The 20,234-nt window shown below is 43.8% G+C and overlaps 1 protein-coding gene across 2 annotated transcripts in view; it reads left to right on the top strand.

The window, feature by feature from the left end:
• The window catches only part of Glis3 (GLIS family zinc finger 3), a 407,159-nt gene that overhangs the window by 129,152 nt on the left and 257,773 nt on the right, over positions 1-20,234 (top strand). For both annotated transcript variants that reach the window (XM_051146301.1, XM_051146302.1), the window contains one exon: positions 6,484-7,600. In XM_051146301.1, coding sequence (XP_051002258.1) covers positions 6,484-7,600 — 1,117 coding nt within the window. The remainder of the gene's footprint in view (positions 1-6,483; positions 7,601-20,234) is intronic.

The raw sequence follows: 20,234 nt of genomic DNA, 5'->3' as shown, positions 1-20,234 counted from the left end.
AACAGAAGTTGAGAATGGCTTGTGAAGTGAAGGATGGGACCCACTTACAGCGGTTTGGAAAGGTTGCATATTTTATGTGATCAGTACTTCGTTGTATGTCCCACCAGGTAATTGAAAGCTTAAGAGGCAACAGTGCGACCTGAAGGCATTGTCCAAGCTAGCACTAAAGGGAAGGTGGTGAGCAAACTCAGCTGAGCATTTGAGGCGGCAGGGTTTTCCGCAGGTGGCTGGGGGTCACAGGCATGGTGAACTCTTCAGTCGGAGAGATGCTTGCTGTTTGGAAAGCTTCAGAGTTGATTTTTTTTTTCTCCTATAGTTGTACAGTCACTATGCAATGTAGGAAATGAGGAAAGTGTAGAAAAGCGTCAGGTAGCAAATGTGATCATCCTGAGTCCCATCACCGAGATTATCATGAGGGTATAAGCTTGATAAACACCCTTCAAGGACATGCAAGCACAGGTCCTTCAGGCACTGGGTTTCCTGCCTGTCAAGTTGACCTCGGAGTGGACAGTTTTATTACACACACACACACACACACACACACACACACACACACACTCTCTCTCTCTCTCTCTCTCTCTCTCTCTCTCTCTCTCTCTCTTTTTAAAGATACCTTCTTTAGCTTCATATAATGATTTCTTCCCAAGTACAGAAATAGACAAATTTTTACCAGCTCTTTATCACTAGGCATTTAGTTCTTTCTTTTTCATGATTAAAAAAAATTTAAATACATCATTTCTTTCCTCTCCGTCCTCCTTCCAATTCCCTTCTTTCAAGTGCATGGCCTCTTCTTCTTCTTCTTGAAATATTACTTTGCATACCTAAAGCAAATAAATAGTAAGTGCACCTTGCCGGGGCCCTTCAGTGTGTCCTTTATGAGTGCTGTGGCCACTTGGCATTGACTAAGCACTTCGGGGCTCTTCCTTGGAGAGACTGAAGTCTCCATCTCTTAGCAGTCTTTACTTGCCTGTACCTCTTCATCTACAGTGGCGGTCCTGTGAAAAGCTTCCCCATCCATGCTGACATGTCGCCTGGTGTTACCATTGTTCATGTCTTGCTTAAACAGACATATTATTGAGATTTCAGGGGCTTAGCTTCCCTGAAATACGTAGACGACACAATATTTCTGCTCTGGCTATGACAAGCTTTCCTCTTCCGCTCCCTGGAGGGTTGGTTCATGGTTGTGTTACAGATGTATCTATTAATGGCCGCTGGACATGCTGTAGTAGCTTGTTTTCTGCATTCTGAGCAGTTGCAGTATTTCCTCATGGTCTCCGTCTGCTGTGAAATGAAGCTTCTTTGATGAGGAATGAAAACTACATATACCTATGGGTATAAGGACAAGCGTTTAGCGCGCACTTCGGAGCTATACTTAGGAAAAGTGGCTTTAGTGGGCTTTCCTGTAAGGTGGATGGCCTTGCTAGGCATGCGTTTCTTGGCTAGGTTTACAGTACCAGATATGATTTCCCTCCTTTTGAATAGGATTTCTGTACATAGACAGCTGTTGGTTACCACCGATGCACGAGTGCTGCTATTGGACCTTTAAGGGTCTCTTGCCATGCTCATCGTAGTAGTGGAGCATAAGGCATCGCCACAGAGCAGGCTACTGCATGCTTCTTCTCCTTGATAGCTTGCCTCATAGCTCTGCTTCTTATGTTAGTATTACAAACAATCTACTTTATTGGATTAACCTGCAACTCTTTTATTATTTCATATCTCTAGTGATTAGAATAAATTCTTAAGACTTAAGATTGGCTGGTTTAAATGAACAGCTATTAATAGTAGCTTTGATGTTATTAGTAGGCGTTTTCAGGTAGCACTGCAGAGAAGACCAATCCATGTGTGAGTTCAACGGTGGTCTTAGGCAGTAGCATATATTTAGTTTTCTCTAAGAAGTTATTAGTTTGAGATAATAATTGTGTAATTATCTTAATTGATACATCTTCGTCAGTGATAATATTGAACACTTTTCCTGAGATCTGCCAGCTATATTTCTTTCTTTTTTCTTTTTACCTGATTTGAATGTATTTTCCTTCTGGGATGCTCCCCTAATTTTTTTTTTAAGCTTATGTTCTGTGTAGTCCAGTGATAAGAATCCTGCCTTGGTGCTGTGGATTTTGTGCAATTGACTTCCTGGCCATTTCTCGTTAGCCCACCACAGTGCTATTCTGTTGAAGAATCAGGAGCCACTGTCACTACGGGTGCCACCCACACCTTGCTGTAAAGGCTTGTCCCCTAGATGACAAGGCTGGAGTACTGAAACAACTGCTTCAGACACCTGGTAAATGTCAGCCTGGCAAAGCTAATCAGTAAAGGAGATGGGGTGCTGCTTGGGTGGGTGTGGCGGGTGCTCAGCTAGCCTAGTGTGTCCATGTGCATTGTGAATTTGAATTTATGAATGGATACTCATAGTCCCAGTCCTAGCAAGTGTCATCCCTATCAAAGGTACAGTGGACCCAAGACGTGGGAATCCTAATTGATATGCCCAGTGCCAGTTTCATAGCTTGTCATTCACAAAGGTCAGCCATCACCTAGAGATGTCTGTCTGGACCTAAACACTCTGTATTTTGTCTTTTCATATTCTAAACTGGATGCTGTTGGTGGTAGTTGCCTTTTTTTGTTTGTAGTATGTCCACAAAGCTCAGAGAAGGCCACGAGGAGGATGGAGAATGGGCTTGGGCTCCCTGTGCATGCCAACATCTTATAAAGCTGTTCTGTGTTATGAGCCATACTGCTAATTTCTTTGGGAAATTAACTGGGGTAGGTAGACGACACTTTCCAGATAGACTAGGCATATCTTCTTTTGCAGAACCTCTAGGTTTATGTCACATATATGTTATATAGTATACCCATACACACTCTGTGTATGTACACATGTTTTTCCTCATGACCATTAGTCCATGGGATTCTGTATGACTTTGCAAGTTAAAACTTTAAGCTTTAGAACAAAACAGCTCAACTTGGTCATCACAGCTCCTTTGGCTTCGTGAGAGCATATTTTTTTCCTGATGGTGTCTGAGTTTTTTTTCACTTTGCTTTTATTTCGTTTGCGATTTATCGTCTTGCCTTTCACATATAGTTCCAAATTAGCCAGTCACCAGAAATAATGTCGTTAGGATCAGATGAACATATGGAGACGGAGATTGCTCTCAGTGTGGTGACACAGCTTTCCGAGTTCTTTGTCACTTTCTCTTCCACAGGCCTGGTGTGTATAGCAGCAGGGGTTAACAGGCTAGAATCTTTGGCAGCCTTCACACTCCTTCAGCATACTGTTGCAGAAAAACAGACAATTGGTGATGCAGTCCTGGTTTGTGTGTTTTTAAGCCTGTTTTTCACCAAGTCTTTCAATCAAGCAGAGAATTACGGACCACATAGGGCATACATTGGGAGGAATGTGAGCCAGCTAGGTCTCTGCTGGTCATTTACCCCCATCTGTCCTTTGCTAAAGACCTTACACCACTCCTTTGCTGCCACAATAGGAAACTCACATTTTTTAGTTACTTTCTTCCTATAAAAATATTTGAAGTCTAGTTAATTTATCTCATACAGTGTATTCAATAAGCTAATATCTAAAAATGTTCTATAGGCTTTATAAATCATGGTTCATCAGATATCATGATTATTATTATTTTTTTATGATTATTATTTTTTTATTTACTTATTTACTTATCTCAAGGATCCCGTTCCTTGAGATAACAACTTCCTGTGTAGTCTAGGTTGGCCTTGAAGTCAAGATCTTCTCGCTACAGTCTTCAGAATCCTAGGGTGGGTGGTGGTGGGGGGGGGGGTCACAGGTTTGCTTGTGTTTGAGCACTTAGTTTGTATTTAACACTCTGGTAGGGCCATGGGGAGATGAAAGTCACCCTTTCACTTGAAGGGCCGTGACATTTGCTGAGTAAGACACAGATGTTTCAAAGTGTAGTGAGATGGTGGAGCTGCTTTGCAAAAAAGGACACTTACTACAGAGAGAGATGCCACGCGGTAGGACTTTGAACGGGTAGGTCTCCCAGAGTGCATCGTTGACAGTCAGAGAGCTTGACTGGCGTTTGTTGGCACTTTTGTCCCTATGAGGCATTTGAGGTGTCGGGGAGGGAGGGAGGGAGAGGCATGAGGTAGTTCTCTGTGCACGCCATTGCTTTAAGTAGTCTATTCAGTTTGCTGAACTATTTGAACAACTGCCTTGGAAAACTGAGATGCTGAAGAAGTTACGCAACATCTGGACCCTGAGTTATGCTGTGCTATAAATTAAGCCACGTCCAGCATAATTTAAGGGAAATGAGACTTGCCTTTCATTGTTGGAAAGGTGAACATGTTTCTCTATGCTGCCATTGAGACAAGTAATGTAATTTTATCAGCAAAGTGCATACAATTGAATGAGCTACTTTGTCAGCTACTGCTTAGAAGCCTGAAATGTTATAAAATGACCACCATCTGAGAACAGGCACCCATTGAGACATGGCTCTGTCAGTGTTCTGATGGCCCATGGTTTCTTGACCTCGGTGAACAGCAGAGTCTGTCCTTCCCGCTTCGTACATGGCATTTCCACTGATGTGGCTCACGTCTGAATGTAATTCCTGACTCTCCCTGGGGATAGGGTCAAAAGGCTCTTGACATCCAGCTACCAGAGCTTTCCGCTGAGTTCTGCAGGAAGAGCCACATGCTGTAAGTGTGCTCGGAAAATAATTGAGAGGTGTCCATGGGGAATTAAAATGCAAGCTGTTCACAGGCCACTTTGGAGCTTGCAGAAGGACTTTAGTCCAAATGTAAGGATGTGAGGCAAGAAACCAAATCTGTGTCAAGGGCAGCCGGACATAGGTTCCTGCTGTGTTTGTCATTGGTAAACATGACCACATCCGACGGCAGCTCCAGGTCGATGGCAGCGTTACCACCTACACAGTGCTTTTCAGAGTCGAGATGCTGTCTTCACGTGTACCAGGCTTGGCAGAAACTGTTTTCCTGGATTCTCTCTGTGAAGCGGAGTAGGGCTTGGAAAGGTGAAGAGGTGCTTCCCCCATCCTTCACTTCCTTTGCTACAGTTGATATTTAACAGCTGCAGACAGTGCATGTGCTCGTGCAGGGAAGAAGTCACACGTTTTAGATGAGAAATTTTGGTGATTACTTCATTTAGAAGTCTCTAGAAAGCCAGCTGCAGAGGCACATCAGCAAGTCAAGCTTCTCAGCTGCCTGATGCACCTGGATTGGGATCGGGGTGCTTTTTCTCTCTACGTCTGCCTATTGACTATTTTTTGGGGGATGCATACTCTGTCCCAGGGACATAGGTTTTTTTTTCTTTTATTGTTTTTAAAGGCAGCAATAATGTCCTTGGGAAACAAAATGAATTTTCAAGGGGCTAGAGTTGCCATTATGAACCACTTTGATATGCAAACAATGAATTGTGACATATTTGGCTTTCTGATTTTTTTTTTTTTTTTTTTTTTGTTCTTTTGTGTTTTTTGGGTAAGGACAGGGTAGGGATTGTTGTAAAAATGAACCACTGCAAGTGAGTGGCCTGAAGCTGCTTGGATTCAAGGACGAGAGCTCGGGGGAAACCCATCTAACAAATGTGGTGAAAGCTCACATGGTCTGATGCATGACTCCAAATGCAGCTCTTCAGTCTGCTGCTCCTTTATGCACAATAGCTCTGTTCTGTTAAGGACTGGTGTGTGTGTGTATGTGTGTGTGTGTGTGTGTGTGTGTGTGTGTGTGTGAGCGAGAGCGAGAGAGAGACAGACAGACAGAGAGAGAGAGAGAGACAGACAGACAGAGAGAGAGAAACAAACAAACAAACTCCGTGTCTCTGGCATGTTAAGTGTGCACTTTACCACCGAGGCATACTTTGTGCCTGTGTATTTTATATTTTCATAAATTTTCTAAGATCACTTGAAATAAATGAGTGTTTGCATTGTAAATTGCCTTTTAAAAAATGTCTAGTTTGATATTATCAGTGAAACTGAAGTGTAAAATTATTTCTATGTTTCTAGTACAATATTTATCTTGGAAGATTTACTTTTAAAAAAATCACCTTCCCAAGCAGATTTTAATGGAAGGTTAGTGCTGTTCAGAACTGCATGACCTGCGAAACCTATTACAGCATGGTGTACACAGTAGGTGCTTAATAAATACTCATTTGATTTACCATGACAAGCATCTATAACGTTTTCCTAGTCCCCAATTTCCCCCCTTTGTATAATAAAAAAGATATTTTGAAGTAAAGTGAGGACTATTTATTCTCACTGAAGTACTGGAGCTATTTGTAACAACGGCTCTTTTATTAGTCTAGTAAGCATTGGCTTTTATTGTCTGTCTTGGTAAAATATTATTTACCTGGAACTAACTCTTGGGTTCTATCCTAGTTCAAGAACTTGCGTTGAGTGGAGAATACAATATAATTAAGGGACTCTCAGTGCAGTGTTCTCTTAGCTCTTAAGCAATCCACATCCCACTTAAAACTTTTTTTCCCCTTCTCTCTGGCTGCTACTCCAGGTCCGTTATTTTGCAAGAGTCTCTGGTGTCCACGACTTTGAGTCTGACGGAGAGTCAGTCGGCCTTGAGTGTGAAGCAGGAGTGGTCTCAGAGCTACAGGGCTTTCCCTTCACTTCCGTCCAGCCACAGCTCTCAGAATGGCACGGACCTAGGGGACTTCCTTAGCTTGCCTCCGGGCACACCCGTGTCTGGCAGCAGCGTGTCTAACTCGTTGCCACCTTACCTTTTTGGCATGGAAAACAGCCACTCTCCTTACCACAGTCCTCGGCACTCAGCAACCAGGTCCCACTCCACCCGCTCCAAGAAGAGGGCGCTGTCCTTGTCCCCTCTGTCTGATGGCATCGGGATTGACTTTAATACTATCATCCGTACTTCCCCCACGTCCCTGGTTGCCTATATCAATGGATCAAGAGCCTCTCCAGCCAGTATGTCTCCACAATCAGACGTCTATGGGCATTTCCTGGGTGTTCGCGGCAGTTGCATCCCTCAGTCCTGCGCAGTGTCCAGTGGGCAGAAGGGTGTGCTGGTAGCCAGTGGAGGCCATACGCTGCCAGGCTACAGCGAGGATGGCACACCGGAGTACGAACGCATGCAGCAGCTGGAGCATGGTGGACTGCAGCCTGGACCTGTAAACAACATGGTGCTGCAGCCAGGCTTACCCGGCACGGATGGCCAGACAGCCAACATGCTCAAAACGGAGCGCCTGGAGGAGTTCCCGGGCAGTGCCTTGGTCCTGCCCTCCGCGCCTCCTCTGCCCCCTCTCCCCCCACCTCAGGGCCCCCCACCTCCATACCATGCCCACCCACACCTTCATCACCCAGAGCTCCTGCCTCACAGCCAGTCGCTGGCCCTGGCCCAGCCTGGCCTGGATGAAGATGGGGAGATGGAAGACTCAGGGGGTAAGCACTGCTGTCGTTGGATAGACTGCAGTGCCCTCTATGACCAGCAGGAGGAACTGGTGAGGCACATCGAGAAGGTCCACATAGACCAACGCAAGGGGGAAGACTTCACCTGCTTCTGGACCGGCTGCCCTAGAAGGTACAAACCCTTCAACGCCCGCTACAAACTGCTGATCCACATGAGGGTCCACTCCGGGGAGAAGCCCAACAAGTGTACGGTGAGTTGGAGTTTCCTAAGGCCTGGTCCACCTTTCTTGGAGGCCTAGCTTGCTTTCATGGATACGTTTTTTTTTTTAATCAAAGATGACCGAGAAGTCAGGTAACAGTTTCTGTTTCTGTGGTATGTGGATGTGTGGGTGGTAAAGGTACCTCCGAGGTCGCTCGCCTCTTCAGTTAAGCTAGCACAAGGAGAAGGTTCCTTTGATACCTGGTGGCTGCTGGTTTCTCTCACTTTTCTAGCGCAAGCCCTATGCACCGAGGTACTGGAGGTCTGTCTGCCTGTCTGTGGTCTGAGGAAAGATGACAGGGACACAGACTCAGGGTTCTATTTACTACATGCATGTTTGAGAGCAAGGGACCATGCACTGTGCCACAAACAAGCTTTTGTTCTTTTTCAAAGTAAATATTCAGTTTTTCTCTAACCTCCAAAAATTGAGTTGGGAATTGGGGGTCTGGAAGGAAGGAATGATTCTGACGTTTAAGAAAGGAATTCTCCATTTAGGAACTTACTATTGAAATTGTCGCAGCATGCACCCTCGTGCCAGCACATTCTACCCTCCAAGGTTGTGAATCTCTTTAATGGTTTTGAGTAAGCAAGGGAACAGCAAGGGGATACCATAGGAGCAGGGCCTCATGGGATCTCACTTAATTTTGCGGAAGGAGGATTTTGTGGAAAAGCGTAAGGCCCGGGCTGAGAAGGTCTTTGGTGTTGAAGCACGTGGTCTGATGTCCCGCCTAGCTCTTTTCCCAGCATCGATCCTGCAAACTCTGATGCCGTTTCTTGGCAGAATTGACTGCTTTTGAATAATATGCTTCTTAAATGCTTCCCCAACAGTTTCACACCTCACAGAAGCCCTCAGGGTGCACAAGCAGGACTCCACCCCTGGGGTTAACAGAGATAGCTTGGCACAATCTGACTCGGCTCACTGAACTCTTGGGGAAAAAAAAAAAAAGAACATATGTTTTCTGTTACTCTAGATGGGCACGAATAGTTCTTCAGAGTTAGAATTGAGAATTCTGTGTGTCCCTTAATATCGAGAGTTCTAGAGATCAGCGATAAGGGAAGAGTGTAAACCAGTGTGAAAAGGACTGTTTTTGAACTGTGGTCTCCCAACCAGCAGTATCTCTTCCGGCAGTAGGTTGTGATCTAAAGTGTCTGGACCGTGTTTATATTTGATTGTAGATTGGCCAAACTCCAATTCATGGAAAAAGCACACCATGCAGGTGAGAGCTGCAACGCCCGACTTAGGAGCGCTTTTCACCTAATGCAGTGGGTATTTCTGAAAGGGTTTTAAGGCTTTTTGGTGGAGTGAAATTGCATTTCTTGTCATTACATTATACCCCATGTTGTGATTTTTTTTCTTAAGGAAAACCTGAAGCCGATGCATCATGGGGGTGCCTGGTCCTGTGAGTGAAAAGGATAATTACATTCCAGGAGGCCAAGCCTCACTCCTGTCAGTAGGGTTCTGTGTTAAAAAATGCCAGAATGAGACAAGCGATTGAAGGCAGTTCCACTTACTCTGCTCGGAACACAGGAGCCTGTTGCAAGCAGGAGAGACACCGGGACTCTGAAGGAAAACAGTCCAACCTTTTAGTTCTGACTAACCGTGGCTGAACATAGTTTCCTGGATTTGGCTTTACCAAAATAAACATTAAAGTTAGAAGAATTATATTTAAAAACCCTTTGCATTACAAAAGTAATTTTTGTGCAAAAGAATCTCCCCATTTTCACCTCTGGTCCCAGAGTTTTCAAAGGCATTTAACTCTGCGCAGTTGACTTCTGCTGAAGTGCACAAGGCATAGTGAAAATAGAAATAGTTGAGGGAAAGAATAAAGCTGAGAGGTGATCGCTTCCAGGCCTGCAGTGATGGTCACTGTGCCATTCAGGATGGGCGGGCAGATGAAGCGAGCTTGCAGGCCTGTTCACTGTGCCATTCAGGACAGACGGGGTGGATGAGGCGAGTTGCTCTCCCAATCAGCCCCTTCCTCATTCGTAGGTGGAACCTTGGCAAGCTTGCATTCCTAAACCAGTAGCCTCACAAGCCGCTCACGTGTTATGCTGCAAATCCATTCAGACAAAGCAGAGTTTCTTAGGAGTAACTGATGTTGTAATCCCACAGGTGGGGAGTGTAGGATTGTAACAGGAAGATAGCCATTTTCATAGAAACTTACACATCATGAATCTCATCTCTTCTGAAGACTCTTCTGTCGCTATGTGTCGTGTGCTTGATATGAGGGCCTGCAGGCGGCTGGCAGTAGGTAATCTTGCTGTGAAGGCTTGGCGGATGTCTCAAATTGTAGGCCATGGAGAAGGAGGCATTGTGCTTAAGGGGGATGAACGCTGAGGTGTTCGGCCCCCTGCCATTTACAAGGGGAATCTTCCAGACTCATGGGATCCAGGCACACAGAACTTCCAACAGTAAAATGTTTTCATTACATTGAAACCCAAGGGTAATTTACTCAAAGCTGGAGACTAAGCCATGTAAAATGACCATGCTCTTCCAGAGAAGTGGGCTTTGGCTACAAAACGTAGGGGTAGTTTAAGTTCTAAGGCCAGTTTTGCCTTATGTTTGTCTAACTTCTATATACGGTATATAACTACCTCTATATATGGTAGTTGGGCTTAGTCATCATTTTCACTCGCTGGGATTATTGAACCAAGAAAGGAATGGTGGCCCCTATGTGTTTGGTGACCATGGCTACAAGCAGCACAAAGGATGTCTGGACGTTATGGTAAAAGAAGGGTGTGTCAGGGCCGAGGCCTGCTTTACAGTCACAGGCTGCTGTGGAATCCTGTCTGCATGCCAAGTTCCCTTTGCTACCTGGGAGAACGCATTTTATCAACCATTTCTCATGGTGACCCTGCAGACCAGCCCGGAACCTGGCATGCAGATCACTCAGGATTCTTGGTGGCACAGCCAGGGGAAGATTTGGGGTTCACTGTTTGGTTCTGTTGCTGGAAGAAAATGATGGGTTTTTTCTTTTCCAAACAGTCGCTCCCTTCACCAGATTGCATTCTGACTGCCTCTGTGGAAAGACAAGCTAGCTCTGTCCTCACCGTCCTGGTTGCATGCAGTGGACAGTTCCAGGAAGTAGCAAAGTTTTGGAAAGCAAAGGCCTCATTGGGCAGAGAGGCAGATCTCACATCAGAAACCAGTGTCCGTGATCATTTGTTCATGGCCGGTAGCTAAAATGGTTTCTAGGTGCCCGCTGTGCTCTTTCCTGCCTTCTTGCTTTTAGATCAGCTCTGTCCTTGGTAAATCTTGAGTTGTTGGCTGTTGTCACAATGCCAAGTTCTGTTAAGTCTTTCTGAGATGATGAGGTGACTGATTCTCAATTCAGAGCAAGTCTTAGAGGCATGGAGTGTCTCTGTCTGTTTCTCATCTCTCCCACCCTCCTTCCCTCCCTCCCTCCTCCCTTTCCCTCCTCTTCTTCCCTTCTTTCCTCTGCTTCTCCCCACCTCTCTTCAACATGAAGTGTATCAAATCATCACAGTGTACACACCATTCCTTAGGCTTCCATAGTCGTCGTTCTTAAAAGACTGTGTCAGATACTTTCACCCTACGGAGGTCTCTCTGCTGTTACCCAGTGGTGTTCGCATGCTGAGTGCTGTGAGAAGCTCCATTGCTGAGTGTTTGTGCTGAGAACCAGGCTGTGCCAGTACAGGGCCCGGGGCCCTGTTAGGACCAGAACCACCTGGCCTCCTTTTCCTGTACAATTGAAAGCAGTTGTGCTGGGCAGTTAGGGGTGCTAAGAAGGGAATTAGGGGCAATGTGGGCTGCCACTTACATTTTGCTTATTTTTCCTGGAGGAATTTAATCCAATAGGAAAAAAGAATTTTGCAAAACTTTTACCCACCCACAAATTTTCATGAAAATGTTACTGACCAAAGACAGTTTTGAATTTTGTATGAATTGAGTCATTTCTCCACAGGCATTTTCCCTGGCAAATTCCAGTGTATTTGCTTTGGCTTGGATATTGGGCAGTTTGCTTTTTAAGTAACATTGGATTATGAGCACAAGAAAATAAATACAGAACTGAGGCCATGTCCTTATTCCTCTTTTATAGCCTGATGCAAGGGCATGGATCAGCTTTGGCCATGAATGGTATTTTTTGAGGAAAAGTAAATCTATTGTAAACTTACCCCCCATCTTTATTTTGTTATTTTTGATAAGATTTCATATTTATGTGATTACCATACTTATATAACCAAAGGGGACCTTAGGAAAATATTATTTAACTATAATAATTATTTAACACACCAAAATCTTTATATAGACAGTAATGTATAACAGTTCATAGTCCCAAGTATTGATACGAGTATTAATGGTGTGTGTGTGTGTGTGTGTGTGTGTGTGTGTGTGTGTGTGTGTGTGTGATTTTTTTCTAGAAAGAATAAATTGGTATAACCACCTTGGAGAGCAATTTGGAAATGCATAGTAAGTTTGAAATTGTGCATATCCAACAAAATAATGTATAGGTGTCTCTCCTAGAGACTCCTTTACATGGCAGCATGGAAACCTGAGATGACATACATATTGCATTTGTGGTTTAATTTATATAAAAATGTAATTTACTCGACTGTCCCCAGACAAGGTAAACCAGTTGATTATGGTTTATTTCTGTGAAATACTATGAAAGAGTTTAAGATTAGTGAAACACACTTCACATGGTAAGTTTCACAAAATAAGGTTGAGTAAAATATTATGTGTAAAATGTGGTATAATCCAATTTATTCACATTGAAACCCACAGAAGAATTAAAAGGATTTTCAGATAAACAATTATGTGGTTAAACAAATCCTATGGGCAGGGGAACCAGTAATCTTAGGTTAGTGGATATTTCTTTTTTTTTTGTTTTTTGTTTTTGTTTTTCAAGACAGGGTCTCTCTGTGTAGTCTTGGCTGTCCTGGACTCACTTTGTAGACCAGGCTGGCCTCGAACTCACAGCGATCCACCAGCCTCTGCCTCCTGAGTGCTGGGATTAAAGGAGTGCGCCAACACACCTGGCCACAGTTAGTGGATATTGCTAGAGGGTGAAGAAACGCAAAGAAGCAGGATGTGCAGATGTTGTTTCTTGTCTCTGCGTCAGGGCACTGAAGTATGGGCAAACCTTGGCTTCTGCCTCGTTTTGTTGTGGTGATGCAGGCATGGCTTCTCCTTGAAATGTTGCACAACTTTGTATTTTTTTATCCTACTATGGTAGGAAACTGATTGCTCTACACTCGAACTTCATGCCACACATACCATTTTTCAGATGAGAACAAAGCCAAGGAAAATCAATTTTTTCCCCAAGGTTATTGTTTAGCTGCTCCCTGCTTAGGGTCTTCTGGGGCAATGTTTCCAACTTTCCTGACATTGAACTCATCTGGAGTGCTTTTTAGAGCCCCAGTACCTGGCCTCCACAGGGGAGTCTGGGGTGTGATCGTTCTGTGTCTAGTCCTATGGGTGGTCTCTAATGATTGGCTACGCCTGAGAACCGGGCCTCTTCGGACTGCTCAGTTCTGACCTTGACCTCTAGGTAGATACGAGGCCGCTGAGTGCAAGTGTGGAGAGGCCGTGCTTCGTACTGAGTGTCTTCTTGTTTTCATCATTGCCTGTAATGACCAGGGTAGACTCATTCTTCTTAGAATAAAGCACAGAGCTGAGATGAAGGGTCGGAGTGCTCCAAGGGTAGCAGTGATAGGTGAGCAGCTGCGTGTCATCTGAAGTCACACGGTCACTGTACTCCACTAGTAGCTAAAAGTTGGATGGGACTTATCCTTAGCTACAAGCGTATCGTTGTCATCTTGCCTTCCTAACTGCGAAGCTGAGAAATTGGTCCTGTATTTCCCATTTTTTTAAAAAAAAAGAGAGTTAATCCTTTCCAAATATATTACAGACTCTGCTCTCAAAAAAAAAAATCTATCTTCAAAACAATTTTGCTACTATGGACGTTTCTGGAGAGTTGGCATGTTTAAAAAACACTTAATTTTGCTTTTTATAAAATCTGCCTGATATGATTAAATAAATAAAATTAACATTAATATCCTCTTTGTCTCTTGAGGTTGAAATACCACCAGTAACATCTGGTAAGGATCAGAGGCTGTAACTTCCAAGTCATATCCCACAAGGCATCAGTCTGTCAAATATCAAATGCAAACTCAATGATTTCAAGCAGTAAAATCAAATCTCAAGATTTTTCCAGTCATTTTTATATGAAAGAGATATGAATGTATTTCTCTTTGTATATACATGTTCAGCATACTGTAGACATATATGTTATCATAAACTACAAATCCCTAAGAACAGCAAACAGCGAAACTACAGAAGTTACCGTCAGATGGGGAATTGACCACCGTCTATATGGCGTCTGTCAAATCAGATTTCACATTCCAAATCTGGAAACCTGCCATTTGGTGGTGGTTTAATTTGATTTCTCTGTAGAGAGCGTTTAATCCAGTTTACCTGGGGAACTAACCTTTCCTGAACTTTGCCCTGAAAATAAATTCATAACAGATTTCAGCAAATGCTTTGAAGAAAATTGTGGTTTATGTGTCTTTATTCTGTAATTCGAGGATTAATGAAAAGTATTAGAAACTTAAAGTGTCTCTAAGAGATTAATATTAAACACAATTGTTAACTACTTGATGGCTAATGTTCCTTTTAGTTCACATTTATTTTGTGGTTCATCTCTAGTTCTGTGCTCGGAAATAACATTTTAAAAATAAGAATTAGGTAAGTCTTTCCATAAATGATTAGATTAAGGGAGTATATGTCAAACCTTTTGAGTTTTGTTCGTGTATAGTTTCACAAATGCATTTTTCTTAGTTTTTTGAGAATAGTCATTTGACAATTTACTAGATAGGTCGATAGTGACCTTTGGAATATTTTAAAATTACCTCTTCTTTTAGTGGTCATGTTGACATCTTTGAGTCCAGATGTCTGTCTGTCTGTCTATCACTATCTATCTCTATCTATCAGAATCTAGCCTATCATCCACCCATCCATCTATCTATCTGTTGTTATCTTTAAAGGCAGTTTCTTTGAACTTTGATCTTTCCGAGATGTTTCCTTCAAGTTTTAGACCAAATGACTTGGAAAGGAGTTTTTTTTTTTTTTTCTAGACAGTTAATACTTTCTGCATCTAAAATTGACTCAAAGCTTCAAGATGATCATAAGACAATGGATATGTTAACTCTGGGCAGTGGATGTGTGTCTGGCAAACCCAGAACCAGGGCAGGACATGCCTGATTTCATGTTGACCCACCTATGGGCAGTCAGGTGGCCTTTTCCTGTGTTAATAGTATGGAGCCTAAATGGCTTTTATTAGTCATAAAGACTTGGATGAGAAAGTAGAGTGAAGACTGCCTGCCCTTATTTGATAGCACAGCATTTTTATTTTATTTTCTTAGGCCATGGACATATTCAGTAGGGAGAACAGCTAATTTTTAAGGAGAATTTTAAGGACATTTAAAAGATGATTAATATGAGAAATGGTTTAGAAGTTGGGAAAGGAGATGACTGCAGCATTGTGCTGAGGATGGTAAGCCAGGGTATAGAAACCCTGTGTACTAACATGTGGACTTTATGAGTATTCTTTTACTCACCTGATCACTGAATGCAAATCAGGAACTATGTCCTGCCTGGGGAAGCCAAATACATGACATATTCTCTTGAGGAATTCAGTTTTGGGATGGCCCATGAATATGTGTCAAATACAAAGCAGGGACTGTGAATGAAACCGTTTCCATGGAAACTCAGGAGAGGCTTCCAGATCTACATGGAAAGACTGGACTACCTTCTTAAGAGGGGCCAGCGTCTTGAAAGGAGAAAACCAGTATCTTGTGAAAAAGGAAGGAGGCCATTTAAATGGAGGCACCACAATATCCCAGTAGAAGAAACGGCCCCCTAAAAAGTTTGATTGTTTTAGACACAAGTAGAACGGGAGGCTATAAGGACCCTCAAATGGCTTCTGCTGTCCAATAGGGACAGTATTAAAATTTGGAGAATTACAAACCTAGTTAGTCTTCATTGAGGAAGCGACACTGTGTTTCAGTGCACAAGAAATGAACCGTTATCCCAGCCATTTCCATCATGTCTTAGGTGTATAGTTGGATTCTATATTACAGTGGCTGCAGAAGTGGCTTAGTTGGCAAAGCATTTTCTATACAAACTTGAGGGGCTAGGTTGGGATCCCCAGTACTCAAATAAAATCCTGGGTGTGGCGGTGTACTTCTTTAATCTTGGCACCCAGGAGAAAAGGAACAGGGTATCCCTTTCAGCTCACCATGAGCTCCAGATTCAGTGAGCTAGACCCTGTCTTAAAAGTACGCAAGGGTTCAGGAAGGTATTTCATGGCAACCTCTGGCCTGCATGTGCACATGCACAAATGTGCACAAGCAGACCACTCCTGTGTGTGTGTGCTCACCCAGTGTATCTCTTGGTGACACATAGATTTTTTTTCCCCCCTCTTGCCATGTGAGCAGCTTGGGAGCCACGTGAGTGGGGACAAGCGAAAGCTTTTCTGTTGTCGACTTTAAAGATAAACAATTAAAACTCTGGGCAAGCCTAGGGAAGGAGACCAAAACTGTTTGATCAATTATGTAAAATGATTAACATGTGGACGGAGGCCATGTACATTATCCTGTGCGCGAGTAGCTTTCCTTTAGTTAAATATTTCCTTTAATAATCTGTACAGAGACTGAAGTACTGTTAAACAAAGCTGTGGCCTGGTGCTTATTATGCGGAGCTCCTCGGCCCCTTTTAGACTTTTTTTCCTCTGCTGCTGAGGTTCATTTTGGATGTTTTTTTTTTCCAGCTCACACTAATTAATAGGGAACAGAGCTAACTGTTCAAGATGTTTAGTGGAAAGAAAAAAAAAATTAAATCAATTATTCTCAATATGCCTCTCTTTTCCTAGTGAGTGTTTTGGGCCGCAGGACCACTGTAGACCACATTCCGCTATCGATTTGTGCCCAGAGCTGCATCGGCTGCACTTTTCTCCTTGGTTGGGCTTCCCAAGGCCTGATACCTGCCTGTGGCGGCAACAGGGCATTAAGGAGGGTCATGTGACTTATCCTGGCTCCTTAAATCTTAATCATTAAAGGGCAGCTTCTCAAGCTTCTTGAACAGTTTGTGTGTTTTTAGAATGTGTGTTTGATGTGCAAAGTGTGTCCTCCGTAAGAAACTCTGCTATGCTGACTTCTCCTTGGCCACGTCCTCCTTCCTCCATTCCCGGTCAGGATGCAGCTTGTCAGCCAAAGGCTAGATGTCACTAGACTTGGGGTTGAGGGACGCTGTAGTGAAAGGGAAACGGAGGACTCAGGTGTGTATTAAAAAAAGAAAATTGGAAGTAGAAACGTGTTTCCGTTTCATGCGTGGTGGCTCTCTCTAGGGGGTGGGGCTCCGTTGGGGCCTGAGGGGCTGCCTCAGCTCACACCTTGTCTGTCCTCTGCGCAGAGGCTTACTTCAGGCAGTAATGGAAAAGATAAACCCAGGCATAGAACAGTAAACAGCTGAGAAAAGTTTCAGTGTGCTGGCCGTCTCAGAGGGAACTGAGTTTTGACAAGGAAGGAAGGACACACTAAACCTCCCCCTTTAACGACAGATTCCTTCAGGGAAATGGAGGGGAAAGAGAGTGATTATGCTATGAGCTGTTAGATTAATTTAATCCCCCGTAGCAGGTCTCAGAAATAACCTGTGGGTCGTGAGACTCTCTTCCTTCTACTGCGTAACCATTTACTATTCACGTTTTGGTCCTGTTACAGGTAAATAATTAATATGGGCGCGCACGCACACACACACACAGACACACAGACACACACACAGACACACACACAGACAGACACACACACACACACGAAGCTTAGCTGGTAAATACATTGAGGATTGTTAGTCTGTTATTTGTACTCGTGTAGATACTTGACATTTTCCACAATAAAGTATTAACAATAAGTACAATATTTTGACTTAACTTTTTTTGGGGGGGGGGGTGGGGGAAGAGCTTGTTCCTTTTCCCTTCCACAAGGTGATGGCACCTTGCTTTTTTTCTGGGTAAGCTATGATAGAGAATTGGCCAGTTTTCCAGGGTTTTTGACAATCTCTGAAATCCCCTTGTTTAAGCACGAGGTGGGAGTTGGGTACTGTGGTGCACACGTCAGCCATCCTAGGACTTGTGGAGCTGCTGAGGAAGGTTGGGGAGTTTGGGGCTAATTTGGGATAGGTAGTGGGGAGGGGAGGGGGGAGGAAGAGAGAGAGAGAGGTCATATCACCCCCGAGAAATGATTTGAAAAGGCAAAACATAAGAGGGGGGGGAGTATTATAAAATACATTAAGATGATCTCACCTCGTCACAGACATTTTCAGATTTCTAGTTTGGTGTCATAAAGGTTTACTTATTTCCCAGGCTGTGATAGTTAGCGTTTTGTAGTTGTACAGTCACTCGGGAGTCTTCCGTGTAGGGACAGCAACCTGAGCTTCGGTTGAAGCAGAAGTCATCAATGATAACGTTAGCAGCTGCCTCTCAAAGTGATGCGTTTCTTTCTTTATATCATTGGGCAGGGTCAAGTCACATGGCACACAACTGCGAGGGGGGGGCTGGGAGTGTGGTCTTTCTATGGACAGAGGAGAAAATTTGGGAGTACTGACGAATGGCAAGTAAGGTTATCAGTCCACTGAGCCAAAAGCGCCCCCCCCCCCCGCATCCCCCATTCCCTCTGACATGTGTAGGCCTTTCCTACCTTCTGGAAGATAAGAGGCACGTCAGTCACTTTACTCTTGACCTCTGAGCTTCCTATGAGTATGCTGACCACATCTCATCCCACTGTTGGGTTTGTTTTTATCAGTGCTAGCCTTGGAATCTTGCTTCTCAGTTTGCTAAGCCTTTCCCAGCCCAGTCATTTCCCCCTTTTTTACTTCCCAAAGATTCCAGTGGCATACATCACTACTCCTCATTTCAGATGGATCCTCAGTCCCCCCCCACCCCACCTAATCTGCTGCCACTCATCCTCCTCTCGGCCCCGAGGCTGTGTGGTGTCTTCATACCCCACAGGCACTCACCCTTTAGGGATATGTGGTCATGACGAAGAGCAAGGTTCACAGATGAATCACCAAGACATTCACCATTGTGCACAGACAATGTGGGCAGGGCAGCTACTTCACTAAGGCCCTAAAACGCAGTATTTCCCATCTGTCCCTGCAGTAGCCTGTTTGATACACAGTGTGGCCATAAATGTTCTTCTGTTCTCTGAACATTTGCTTTTGGTCATGAACTGGCGCACACTCAAGGAAAAGAATGACAGTGTACCTCTATGGACGCTTTTGGCCCATTTCCATAAATACATTAAAACAAAACGAAATTGCCTGAGTCTTTATAATATGTCCTTTAGTCTGTTTAAACTTGCAAAATTACCCCTACAGACGACAAATTGTAAACACGCAAAACCACAGCCACGGTTCAAGACCTATCTCAGTGTTCTACTGACATTCGCCCTTCTTAGAAATGTTTAAAGTGTTTTAGGCAAACAAGCTTATCGGCAATAAAAAAAAAATCATTGATTCTAATTAAGAGGCGTCACATATGCAGAGACAAAGCTGCTTTTGTGTGGTGGAAAGGCTGCCTGCTCTCCGCCATGCATGGAGAGCTTGCCAGTGGCTTTTAGATAATCAGCCTGACAGAGTTTCAGGGCCCTGACCCCTTGGCCCATCTCAAGTGATTGAGCTGTACTTGCTGAAACTTGTCTAAGGTGTTGGTGGGAGGTGCGCTGGATACTGTTGTTGTAGAAAGTGCCACAGCGAGGCAAGCTCTGTGTCTGAAAGCCTGGAGCTGTGTCTTAAAAAGAGAGGTGGGAAGCATTTGTGTTGTCGGGGCAAAGACCCAAGTGTATTGAAGCTGTACCCGCCACGTAGCAGGCAAGCATTTCCCATAGCGGCCGAGTGTACTGACCCACTGCTGGTGAGGACTCCAGCCTCGCTGGCTGTCTGGGTCAGCCTGATCCTGTCCCATTGTGTGTTCCTGGAAGGTGGCATTTAGATTGTGACCCTGATTTTGTGATGTGTCCACAGAATGGGCTCTTTATGATGGAACCAGTCAAGGAAGGCACTGTACAATCTGAGCAAATAATGGAGAAATCACTCTAATTGCTCACTCTACTGAGGTGTGGTAAATTAAAATCAACAACTGTGCCACCCGCACTTCCCTTGAATTCAGAACTTGAGGAAAAAAAAGATGAATTTCTAGACCATAGGGTCAAGAACATAGATCTTGGTGAATCAGTGGACAATTTAGTTCTGAACTAAGAGTACATATTGACCATTTGTGGTGTCGGTGATTTATTTTCAGGGAGTTCCATAGAAGGCATTTCTAGTTGCCTGATTGTGTATTTCCTTCAAAGATTGTCTTGCTAATTACCATCACTGAGTAATAGGGATTGCCAAAAAAAAAAAAAAAAAAAAAAATCATCCATTGTGTCCTAAAGGAATGATACTGCCAAATGTCTCGATGGGCTCCTGCTGTACTTGTCCAACAGCTGTGTCTGGCAGTGAAATATTGAAGTTGGAGCCTCTCTTAGCGGAGATTAGAATAGGCCTAATTGAAGGTGTCTGCAGTGGGGTACAGTTTCAAGCTCTTAAATGCAGAATTCATGCATTTCTT

The sequence above is a fragment of the Acomys russatus genome, chromosome 5, assembly GCF_903995435.1.
Source record: "Acomys russatus chromosome 5, mAcoRus1.1, whole genome shotgun sequence".
Taxonomy (NCBI): Eukaryota; Metazoa; Chordata; class Mammalia; order Rodentia; family Muridae; genus Acomys; species Acomys russatus.
This window is presented reverse-complemented; position numbering and strand designations above follow the sequence as displayed.